At 46.8% G+C, this 12,128-nt stretch overlaps 1 protein-coding gene across 8 annotated transcripts in view; it reads left to right on the top strand.

The window, feature by feature from the left end:
• LOC132396101 (multidrug and toxin extrusion protein 1-like) overlaps positions 1 to 12,128 on the top strand; it is a 102,665-nt gene that overhangs the window by 41,932 nt on the left and 48,605 nt on the right. For all 8 annotated transcript variants that reach the window (XM_059973535.1, XM_059973536.1, XM_059973537.1 and 5 more), the window contains 3 exons: positions 4,480 to 4,581; positions 6,457 to 6,525; positions 9,552 to 9,700. In XM_059973535.1, coding sequence (XP_059829518.1) covers positions 4,480 to 4,581; positions 6,457 to 6,525; positions 9,552 to 9,700 — 320 coding nt within the window. The remainder of the gene's footprint in view (positions 1 to 4,479; positions 4,582 to 6,456; positions 6,526 to 9,551; positions 9,701 to 12,128) is intronic.

Raw genomic sequence — 12,128 nt, forward strand, 5'->3', positions numbered from 1 at the left:
AGTACTCTGGTTTCTGAAGGCCAATGGGCCAAAAGCTCTCTTTACGATCCTATCTACCACAAAACTAATTATGCTGGAAAGAGTACAAAGATTTACAAGAATGTTGTCAATACACCTGCCTGAGCTATAGGGTAGGATTGGGTAGACTAAGGCTTTATTCTTTAGAGTCGGAGGTTGAGAGGTGACCTTACACATGTGTATAGAATCATGAGGGGCACCGATTTGGTGAATACACGCCTTCTCTTCAGGGTTGAGGAACCAAAAACTAGAGGACATGGGTTTAAAGTGAGAGGAGAAAGACATGGAGGGAATTCAGGGTGGTGGGCAGGGGAGGCGGGCGGTGGGGCATGGGTAGGTAACTCCTTCATGGTCAGGAAATGGAACGAGGTGCCAGAGGAAGTAGGTAAAATAAAAACATCTTAAAAATGTTTTAAAAAATGCAGATATGTGGATGTGAAAGCTTTACAGCTGAGTTCCCGACCTTCTTTACGCCGTGGACCCTACCATTAGCTGAGGGGTCCATGAACCCCAGGTTGGGTGCCCCTGGTTTAGAGTGGAATAGACCCTCCTGACCAGGGTCTCGGCCCGAAACGTCGACAGCACTTCTCCCTATAGATGCTGCCTGGCCTGCTGCGTTCCACCAGCATTGCTTGAATTTCCAGCATCTGCAGATTTCCTCGTGTTTGCCTTACTATATGTCTGTCTGATGCTCTAAATGGTGATATTAAAACACGTATAAAACTTTTGGCAGAGTAACTTCAAAATCAAATTTACTGTCAAAGTATGTATACGTTACCACGTACATATGTGATTGAGATTCATTGCCTTGTGGGCATTTACAGGAAAATAAATAAGTACAATAGAATTTTAAAAAATTATACATAAAGACTGACAGAGAACCGAAGACAAACTGTGCAAATACAAACATAAAACTGAGTTGTAAAGAGTCCTTGAAAGCGAGTCTGTAGGTTGTGCAATCAGTTCAGTGCTCAGGCGAGTGAAGTTAGCCACACTTGTTCAGGAGCCTGATGGTTGTGGGGGTAATGTGAGGTGTGAGGCCAACCATGGCTGATTACCTCATCTGCCTGAAGCAAATGGTTTTAAGGTGCCAGTAACCCGCCTTTGCCCCTTCTCCTGTCAGTAGAAATGGTTCCACCGGGCTTAACCACACATGAAGACCAGGAGCTGTGTGGCACTAGCTGTTCTTGAACCTAAGGCCCAATGGTGGTAGGTGGGCATGGTCCATAATGATAGATACTGCTTTCTTGTGGCAGTGCTCCATTTAAATCTACTCAGTGGTGGGGAGAGCTTTGCCTGTGATGGACTGGGCTGTATCCACCATTTGCTGTGGACTTTTCCATTCCTGGGCACTGGTATTTCCATACCAGTTCATATACTTCAAATAACTTGGAATAACTTGATTTGAAAATTTACCTTTAGGAAGATGAGAGGCAACTTGATAAAGTTATACAAGATAAGAGGTGTAGTTCGAGTGGATACGCAGAGATCTTTTTATCCCCCAGCATGGAAATGGCTAATATGAGGGAGACTAATTTTGAGGTGATCGGAGGAAAGTCTGGGGAGATGTTAAAGGTACGTTTTTTTACAGAGAGTGGTGAGTGCAAGCAATGTCCTGCCAGTGGCAGTGACAGAGCCAATTCCAGTAGGAACATTTAACAAATTTTTTGTACAGGCACATTGATGAGAGAAAAGTGGGGGGCTGTGAAAGAGGGAAGGGTTACACTGATCTTAGAGTAAGTTAAAAGGTCAGCACATTGTGGGCTGAAGGGCCTGTTCTGTGCTGTATTGTTCAATGTTTGATGCTCCAGTTACAGCAGGCTCTCCTTTAGTGAGAGAGTTGTCTTTAGATGAGCTCAATACCCTCTTCCCCTGAGTTTGAGGGGCATTGTGACCTGCAGTTCTCCACAGGGCCACCAGGGGTCAGGCGAGGGAGGGATTTGGTGGCCTGCATTGACAGCTATCGTCGCTAAAGTGGGCTGCTGGACTTTAACTGAATGAAACCGCAAAGGAGGAAAGAGTGAGTTGAAGAGAATGTTTTTTGTTAGCATTGATCTGGCCATCACAAATCAGCCAAATGTGGTCACTATTGCAATGTGTGTAAGCAGCAGTCAGGTTTACGGGGAGTGGTTTTAGAAGGCGATGCTGACTCTGAAACCTCACAAGTTAAATCATTAATCTTCCAGCACCATTATATTCTGATCCAGATGTCTAACTAGTGTATCACCTTACCGCCATTAGTGGTTAGCGTAACGCACCACAGCGCCAGCCCGCCAACCCGATTCCCGCCGCTGTCTGTAAGGAGTTCGTATGTTCTCTTCACGACTGTGTGGGTTTCCTCCGGGTGCTCTGGTTTCCTCCCACACTCCAAAAACATACTGGTTAGGGTTAGTAAGTTGTGGTCATGTTATGTTGGCACCAGAAGTGTGCCAACACTCGTGGGCTTCCCCAGCACATCCATCCTTGGGCAGTGTTGGTCATTGCCGTAAATGGTGCATTTCACAGTTCCTGTGACATAAAGCTGATCTTTACAGAACTTGTAAACAGCATGTTGGAGAATGCTGTGTTAGGGTGTGGATTAGCTCAAAGCCATTGGTAAATTAGTTTGTTATTGTCACATGTACCAAAGTACAGTGAAAAACTTCCTTTTACTGTACCTTGGTACACGCGACAGCAACAAACAATTTGATACAGATAATATTCGCATGCTAGTCATGCAGATCATTTCATTACAACAGTCCATTGAGGAAATGATAATGATAACTAAGGAAAATGATAACAATGCAGAATAAAGTATTACTGGCAGTCGATAAGGTGAAAGATCCTAACCAGATAGATTGTGAGGTCAAGAGTCCATCTTGCCATACTAGGGAACCGTCCAATGGTCTTATAACAGCAGGGTGGAGGCAGTCCTTGTGGAGGTGGAGGTGCTTTCAGGCTTTTGTACCTTCTGCCTGAATGAAGGGGAGAGAGACAATGGCTGGGGTGGGTGTGTCTTTAATTTATGCTGGCTGCCTTACTGGGGTAGTGAGAAGTGTAGGCAGAGTCCTTGGTGGGGACTGTCTTGTACTGAGCCATGTCCACAATTCTTCTCATGGTCACGGACAGAGCAGTTGCCGTACCAAGCAGTGATGGACCCAGATAGGATGCTGTCTGTGGTGCATTGCTGAGGGCCGTCGGGAACGTTGCTGAGGGCCGTCTGCGGTGCATTGCTGAGGGCCGTCGGGAACGTTGCTGAGGGCCGTCTGCGGTGCATTGCTGAGGGCCGTCGGGAACGTTGCTGAGGGCCGTCGGGAACGTTGCTGAGGGCCGTCGGGAACGTTGCTGAGGGCCGTCGGGAACGTTGCTGAGGGCCGTCGGGAACGTTGCTGATTGCTGTCGGGAACGTTGCTGAGGGCCGTCTGCGGTGCATTGCTGAGGGCCGTCGGGAACGTTGCTGAGGGCTGTCGGGAACGTTGCTGAGGGCCGTCTGCGGTGCGTTGCTGAGGGCCGTCGGGAACGTTGCTGAGGGCCGTCGGGAACGTTGCTGAGGGCCGTCGGGAACGTTGCTGAGGGCCGTCGGGAACGTTGCTGAGGGCTGTCTGCGGTGCGTTGCTGAGTTAGAGGTGGACTTCTTTGGCCGTGACATCAATGTGGCTGGATTGGGACAGGCTATCGGTGGTGCTCTCTCTCACGACCTTGAAGCTCTCACTCTCTCAGCCTGCGAACCATTGATATAAACAGGAGGATGTGCATCGGCTACCCCTTCCTGAAGTAAGCGACCAGCTCTTTTCTCAAATGAGAAATTTGGCAGATGCTGGAAATCCAAGCAGATGTGTGTATTGACCAGCCCTCTGCTTCGTTGACATAGAGGGCGAGGTCATTGTCATGACAACCGTGTCACTAGGTTCTCTATCACCTTCCTATACTTTGACTCATTGTTATTTAAAATGTGGCCCACAACGGTGGTATCATCTGCAAATTTGTAGATGGGATTAGAATCTGGCCATGCTGTCGTGAGTGTAGAGAGTATGAGAGCAGTCCTGAGTATATTCGTATGTCCCAAATGTAAGTAAGCCAACAGCAATAATTATTTGTCCAAGTATAGGGCCTTGGAGATGGGTTTTAAAAAGACAAGCCTTCAGCAAGCTTCACAAGCTAGAAATTTAACAAAAAGGTAACACAAGATCAAAAAACAGTTAAAGTTTGAACAGCGGCACACGTTGGAAGTCTGAAGCAAAAAATGGAAAATTCTAGAAATTCTCAGTAGGTCGGACAGCATCTGTGGAGCAAGAACCCAGTCACATTTCAGGTGTTGGACCCTTCACGAGAAGGAAAAGGGTCCTGGATCTGAAACATTGACTATTCCTCTCCTCCTGATCTGCCGAGTGTTTTTCAGCATATTCTGCGTCCGTGTCGCAAAAAGAGTGACGAGTGATTGACTCTGTAAAATGTTAATTATTCTTCCTCTCTCTGCTGCAGGTCCTGTCCCAGCTAATGGTGTTTCTCATAGGTATAGTCAGCTCCATATTCTGTGGACACCTGGGGAAGGTTCAGCTGGATGCCGTTTGTCTTGCCATAGCGGTATGTATGTTCAAATGCTGATTTATAGATGCAGGCCATCGGTAAAACACAGATCTATCCTTGTGATTCACTGCATCATTCTGCCCCATCACCACCTTCCCACGGACAATATAGACCAGAAAAGATTTTTAAATATGCCAACTACTTCTTATTGAGAAAAACAGAAAGTATTGCACTTAAAGTCTGAATCCCTGCCCGCTAACACCAGTTGCTCAGCCATGCATTAATCTGCCTGATCATGCTATTCTTGCACTCGCTAGCACGTGGCACAGGCAGCAATCCTGAGATTACTACCCTGGAGGTCCTGCTTTTCAGCTTCCTACCCAACTCTCTGAATTCTCTCCACAGGACCTCCTCCCTTTTTCTACCTATGTTATTGGTACCAACGTGTACCAAGACTTCTGGCTGTTCACCCTCTCCCTTCAGAATACTCTGCACTCGATCCGAGATGCCCTGTACCCTGGCACCTGGGAGGCAATGCACCATGCGGGTGTCTCTATCAGGCTGACAGAACCTTCTGTCTGATCCCTTCACTATGAAATCCCCTTTGACTACCTCATTCCTCACTTCCCTCTTTCCCTTCTGCACCACGGAACCAGGCTCAGTGCCAGATCCGATCGCCGTGGTCATCCTCTGTCAGGTCACCCCCCACCCCCCCTTCAGCAGCATCCAAAACGAGATAACGATTACTGAGGGGGGTGACCACAGGGGTGCTCTCCACTATCTGAGCTCTTTCCCTTCCCTTCCCTGACCATCACCCACTTGTCTAACTCCTGCAGCCTTGGGCTGACCTGTAGCTTCTCTCTATCTCCTGTTCTCTCTCCCTAATAAGCTGTAGGTCATCGAACCGCAGCTCCAGATCCCTACCAGGCTCTTTCAGGAGCTGCGTCTCGGTGCACGTGGCGCAGATGTGGCCATCTGGGAGACTGGAAGATTCCCACATCCGACACCCAGAGCAGAGTACTAAATCCTACCAACATAAGACCACAAGACAAAGGAGCAGAAGTCGGCCATTCGGCCCATCGAGTCTGCTCCGCCATTTTATCATGAGCTGAACCATTCTCCCATTTAGTCCCACTCTCCCGCCTTCTCACCATAACCTTTGATGCCCTGGCTACTCAAATACCTATCAATCTCTGCCTTAAATACACCCAATGACTTGGCCTCCACTGCCACCCGTGGCAACAAATTCCACAGATTCACCACCCTCTGGCTAAAATAATTTCTTTGCATCTCTGTTCCGAATACTCAATTCTTAAGTCCTCTCGTACTAGACTCCCCCACCATGGGAAACAACTTTGCCACATCCACTCTGTCCATGCCTTTCAACATTCGAAATGTTTCAATGAGGTCCCCCCTCATTCTTCTAAACTCCAAGGAGTACAGTCCAAGAGTGGTGAAACGTTCCTCATATGTTAACCCTCTCACTCCTGGAATCATTCTAGTGAATCTTCTCGGATCCCTCTCCAATCTTTCTTAAATAAGGAGCCCAAAACCGTACACAGTACTCCAAGTGAGGTCTTCCTCAAACATGCTCGCTTTTCCTCAAAATAAGAGCAAAGAAAAACCAAAAAATGAAGTCCGCTTACCCACTTACCTCGCCGAAGCCTGTCGCTTCTACTCTCGCCACTGGTCTACTCCTGACAATGGCCGCTCCGCTTATCCCTTCTGTACTTTTATTTAGTTTGTCGAGCTCAGTTGCAGCTGTCGATACGCCCCGCACAATGATAGTGTTTCCCACTCCAGCCAATGGTGCCCACACCTCGAATGGAAACGCGATCTTTACCCCATCCAGAGTCACCCTTCTCCTTGTCTTGTGGAGACATTTATGACTGAATTGCTAAAGTCCTGTATTTTTTTGTTACCTATGCACAGGTGATCAATGTATCAGGAATCTCTGTTGGTGCCGGATTAGCTTCGGCCTGTGACACCCTCATATCCCAGGTAGGTGTGGAAAGATCCTAACCCTCCATCTCTCCATCATTAACTGGGAGCCAGATTTAACCTTCAGGGAATGAGGTAGAAGTGAGCCACTGAGATGTTAGGGAGTGGACACACAGAGCAACGTTGACCATTCAGAAACTTAACATACAATCTAAGTTGGAACAGAACCCCGCGGTACAAAACTCAACCAGCACACAGACAGCCAACTTGACACCAAGACAGCAGAAGGGGCATTAAGGATCAATGAGCTGGACAGCGTGAAAGCAGGCCTGTTATTTATTTATTTATTTATTAATTTTGAGATACATTGTGAAGACCATAAGACAAAGGAGCAGAAGTCGGCCATTCGGCCCATCGAGTCTGCTCCACCATTTCATCATGAGCTGATCCAATCTCCCCTTTAGTCCCATTCCCCTGCCTTCTCACCATAACCTTTGATGCCCTGACTACACAAATACCTATCAATCTCTGCCTTAAATACACCCAATGACTTGGCCTCCACTGCCACCCGTGGCAACAAATTCCACAGATTTACCACCCTCTGGCTAAAATAATTCCTCGCATCTCTGTTCTGAATGGGCGCCCTTCAATCCTTAAGTCATGTCCTCTCATACTAGACTCCCCCACCATGGGAAACAACTTTGCCACATCCACTCTGTGAGGTCCCCCCTCATTCTTCTAAACTCCAAGGAGTACAGTCCAAGAGCGGTCAAACGTTCCTCATATGTTAACCCTCTCATACCCGGAATCACTCTAGTGAATCTTCTCTGAACCCTCTCCAATGTCAGCACATCCTTTCTTAAATAAGGAGCCCAAAACTGCACACAATACTCTAAGTGAGGTCTTACCAGTGCCTTATAGAGCCTCAACGTCACATCCCTGCTCCTATACTCTATTCCTCTAGAAATGAATTCCAACATTGCATTCGCCTTCTTCACCACCGACTCAACCTGGAGATTAACCTTAAGGGTATCATGCACGAGGACTCCCATTGCCTCTCAGAACTTTGAATTCTCTCCGCATTTAAATAATTATCTGCCCGTTTATTTCTTTTACCAAAGTGCATGACCATACACTTTCCAACATTGTAATTCATTTGCCACTTCTTTGCCCATTCCCCCAATCTATCCAAAGCTCTCTGCAGACTCTCTGTTTCCTCAGCACTACCGGCCCCTCCACCTATCTTTGTATCATCAGCAAACTTAACCACAAGGTCATCTATTCCATAATCCAAAACGTTGATATGCAACGTAAAAAGAAGCGGCCCCAACACAGACCCCTGTGGAACACCACTGATAACTGGCAGCCAACCAGAATGGGATCCCTTTATTCCCACTCTCTGTTTCCTGCCAATCAACCAATGCTCTATCCATGCATGTAACTTTCCCGCAATTCCATGGGCTCTTATTGTGTTTAGCAGCCTCATGTGCGGCACCTTGTCAAAGGCCCATGAAAGGCCTTGAAACAGGCCCATCCGGCCTAACGAGCCACACTGCCCAGCATGCACCTATTTAAGACTAGCATAATCACAGGACAATTCACATTGACCAACACACATACCAACCAGTACATCTTTGGACTGTGGGAGGAAACCAGAGCATCTGGAGGAAACCCACGTGTACACAGAGGATGTATAAACTCCCTACAGACAGTGTCTGAATTGAACTCTGAACCCCAACCCCCTGAGTTGTAATAGAATCGTGCTAACCGCTACGCTACTGTGGCACCCAGCTCATCCATGTCCATCCATGTGAGTCCCATTTGGCCCATATTTCTCTAAACCTTTTTTATCCAGATACCTAAGTGACTTTTAAGCGTTATCATACCCACCTCAACTAATCCTTCTGACAGCTTGTTTCATATACACAGGATCCTCTTTGTGAAGAAGTTGCCCCTTGGGTCCCTCTTAAATCTTTCCCTTCTCACCTTAACCCTAGAGCCTCTGATTCCGCTACCCTGGAGAAAAGGCCACCTGCATTTATCCCATCTATGCCCCCTCACGGCACCTACGTAACATTGTAAATACATGTTGGTATTTATGCATATTTTATTCCATCTCCATACCTTAACCTCTAATTTTATTTTTATGTAATTCTTTATAACTATTGGATTTTTTTTTATTGCATGTTGGGTCCTGACCAACACTCAGATTCACCAAAAGCACCAAGAGAGCACATTCCTAATAGATGTGAATAAGTGGCTGACTGACTGTTACACTGCTGGTGTTTAGGGCAACAGTGAAGGTCCTCTCTCTCTCTGATGACGTTCAGGGCTTCTTTCATTGTGTCGGTAGCTCCCTCTCGGTTTTCACTTCTGTCACTCATGCAAGTCCTGGGTGGAGACTCAGGAATACCGTCACACTCAGATGTAGAAGGAATCTTCATTGCTGTTTCCGTAACAATTTTGTTTCCTCAGTCAGGGTTTTAGCCCCGAGCCTGGGGGAATTGGTGGACCGCGAATATAAGTGTATGTGGTGAATAAAGTTGATCCTCGATTGTTGATAAAGTCATCGTCAGACTCATACATCAGAAGAAATTAAACCCTAGCCTGCTCGGTCTCTTCCCACAGCTCACGTCCTTGAGTCCTGGTAAAAGTCATGGCTGAACTTTGGGTCACAGAACATGCCAGAGTACCTCAGGAGCTCAGGGATTGTTACTCAGCTCCTCTCTCCATAGCTGCTGCCTGACTGGCTGATTTCTCCAGCATTCTCTCTGTTTAGATATGATGATCAGTGAACTACAGGGAGGCCTCAGAGAGCAGAGCTGCGTTTTAGGGTGAGAGGGTGGATGTTTGAGGCAGAGAGTGTGGTACGGTGTCTGGCCCTTGATGCCAAGAGGTAGTGGTGGACGTAGAGATGGCAGCAAGGTTTCAAAGGCATTGTGGGTCAGCTCAGATATTGTGGGCCGAATGGCCTGTTCTGTCTTCCATAAATGCAATTCAGAGAACTGAGCTTTTTACCATTTGAGGGCTGAGTGGACATGTGAGTGATGTTTTTAAAGAAATTTCCTCTGATTTTTTTTTTCCAGACATTTGGCAGCAGAAACCTGAAGAGGATCGGAGTGATTCTCCAGCGAGGGATCATCATCCTCATGATCTTCTGTTTCCCCTGCTGGGCTCTCTTCATTAACACTGAACACATCCTGCTCGCTGTCAAACAGTCTCCTGAGGTGGCCAGGTAAGGGTCCTTCCACATTACTACCTCTTTGTTCCCTAGGAAAGAAGTGCTCTTTAATCTTGTGCCCTGTAGCAGGCCGGCATTAACCTTGAGACAGCAGAAGACAGGATTTATAGGAAGGATGTGGAAGCTTTAGAGAGCATGCAGAGGAGCTTTACCTGGATTAGAGAGCATATCTTATGAAGATTGGTTCTGCAAGCTCGGGCTTTTCTCCTTGGAGAGAAGGAAGATGAGAGGTGATTTGATAGAAGTGTGTTAGATGATAGGAAACAGAGATCAAGACATTTTTTCCCCAGGGTGGAAATGGCTAATACGAGGGGGCATAATTTTAAGGTGATTGGAGGAAAATATAGGGGGAATGTCAGAGGTAATTTCTTTACACAGAGAGTGGTGGGTGTGTGGAACTCCCTGCCAGGTTGATGTCAAATAGGGAATGAAAAAGAGAGAGAGAGGGGAGAAATTACTGTAAGTATGAGGAGGAACTTTTTAGCCAGAGGGTGGTGAATCTGTGGAATTCATTGCCACAGATGGCTGTGCAGACCAAGTCACTGGGTAAATTTAAAACGGAGGTAATTTCAGATATAGGGTGGATAGGAACAACAGAATGAACAATATACAGAACCAGATGGGTTTTTACAACACCCTAATTGTTTTGTGCTTAACTGAAACCAATCTGAAACTTAAATTCAAATGTACAATTGGAAGCCAAGTCTCAGTGTGATTTACCCAATTTACCAAGCCATCTACTTTTCCATTTATCTCAATACATTTGTTTGGTAGTTAAGCTGTGAACAAGTAGAGTTTCAGAGGAGTTTCAGTAGGAAATAAGATCTCACAAAGGCAAACAAGCTTCAGTGGGTGCAGCGGTGTGGTGATTTGTCACTGGAGTGCCATCCACCTCCTGCCTCTGGCACTCCTTCTCTGCCACGTGGCCATTGGCAAAGCTTCACAGGACAGGCTACCCGGGTTCAATGCCAACTGCTGTCTGTAAAGAGTTTGTGACCGCAAGGGGATTCCTCAGGGTGCTCCAGTTTCCTCCCACGGTCTAAAGAAATACCGGTCGGCAGGTCAATTGTTTGTTTGTAAATTGTCCCGTGATTAGGCTCGGATTAAAGTGGGGGGGGGGGAGGAGGGGTGGCTGAAAGGGCCAGAAGGGCCTTTTTTTCTCGCTCCGTACCTCGATAAAGAAAAATTTAAATGCTACAGATCCACACACACACAATGCTGGGGAACTCGAGGTCAGGCAGCATCTACAGAAGTGAATAAACAATTGAAGTTTTGGGCTGACACCCTTTATAAGATAGAGGCAGGAAAGTTGTTTCCACTGGTAGGTGAGACTAGAATTAGGGGACATAGCATTAAGATTTGAGGGAGAAGATTTATAGACAATAGACAATAGGTGCAGAAGTAGACCATTCGGCCCCTCGAGTCTGCACCGCCATTCTGAGATCATGGCTGATCATTCACTATCAATACCCAGTCCCTGCCTTGTCCCCATATCCCTTGATTCCCCTATCCATCAGATATCTATCCAGCTCCTTCTTGAAAGCATCCAGAGAATTGGCCTCCACCGTCTTCCGAGGCAGTGCATTCCACACCCCCACAACTCTCTGGGAGAAGAAGTTTTTCCTTAACTCTGTCCTAAATGACCTACCCCTTATTCTTAAACCATGCCCTCTGGTACTGGACTCTCCCAGCATCTGGAACATATTTCCTGCCTCAATCCTATCAAATCCTTTAATTATCTTAAACGTTTCAATCAGATCCCCTCTCAATCTCCTCAATTCCAGCGTGTACAAGCCCAATCTCTCCAATCTCTCTGCGTAAGACAGCCCTGCCATCCCAGGAATCAACCTAGTGAATCTACGCTGCACTTCCTCAATTGCCAGAATGTCCTTCCTTAAACCTGGAGACCAAAACTGTACACAATATTCCAGGTGTGGTCTCACCAGGGCCCTGTACAAATGCAAAAGAACATCCTTGCTCTTGTATTCAATTCCCCTTGTAACAAAGGCCAACATTCCATTTGCCCTCTTCACTGCCTGTTGCACTTGCCCATTCACCTTCATTGACTGGTGAACTAGGACTCCTAGGTCTCTTTGCATTTCTCCCTTACCTAACTCGACACCGTTCAGACAATACTCTGCCCTCTTGTTCCAGCTTCCAAAGTGGATAACTTCACATTTATTCACATTGAATGACATCTGCCAAGTATCTGCCCACTCACTCAGCCTATCCAAGTCTCCCTGTATTCTCCTAACGTCCTCTTCGCATGTCACACTGCCACCCAGTTTAGTATCGTCAGCAAACTTGCTGATATAGTTTTCAATGCCCTCATCTAAATCATTGACATAAATCGTAAAGAGCTGTGGTCCCAATACAGAGCCCTGTGGTACCCCACTAGTCACCTCCAGCCAGTCTGAGAAAC

The sequence above is a fragment of the Hypanus sabinus genome, chromosome 6 (genome assembly GCF_030144855.1).
Source record: "Hypanus sabinus isolate sHypSab1 chromosome 6, sHypSab1.hap1, whole genome shotgun sequence".
In the NCBI taxonomy this organism is placed as follows: domain Eukaryota; kingdom Metazoa; phylum Chordata; class Chondrichthyes; order Myliobatiformes; family Dasyatidae; genus Hypanus; species Hypanus sabinus.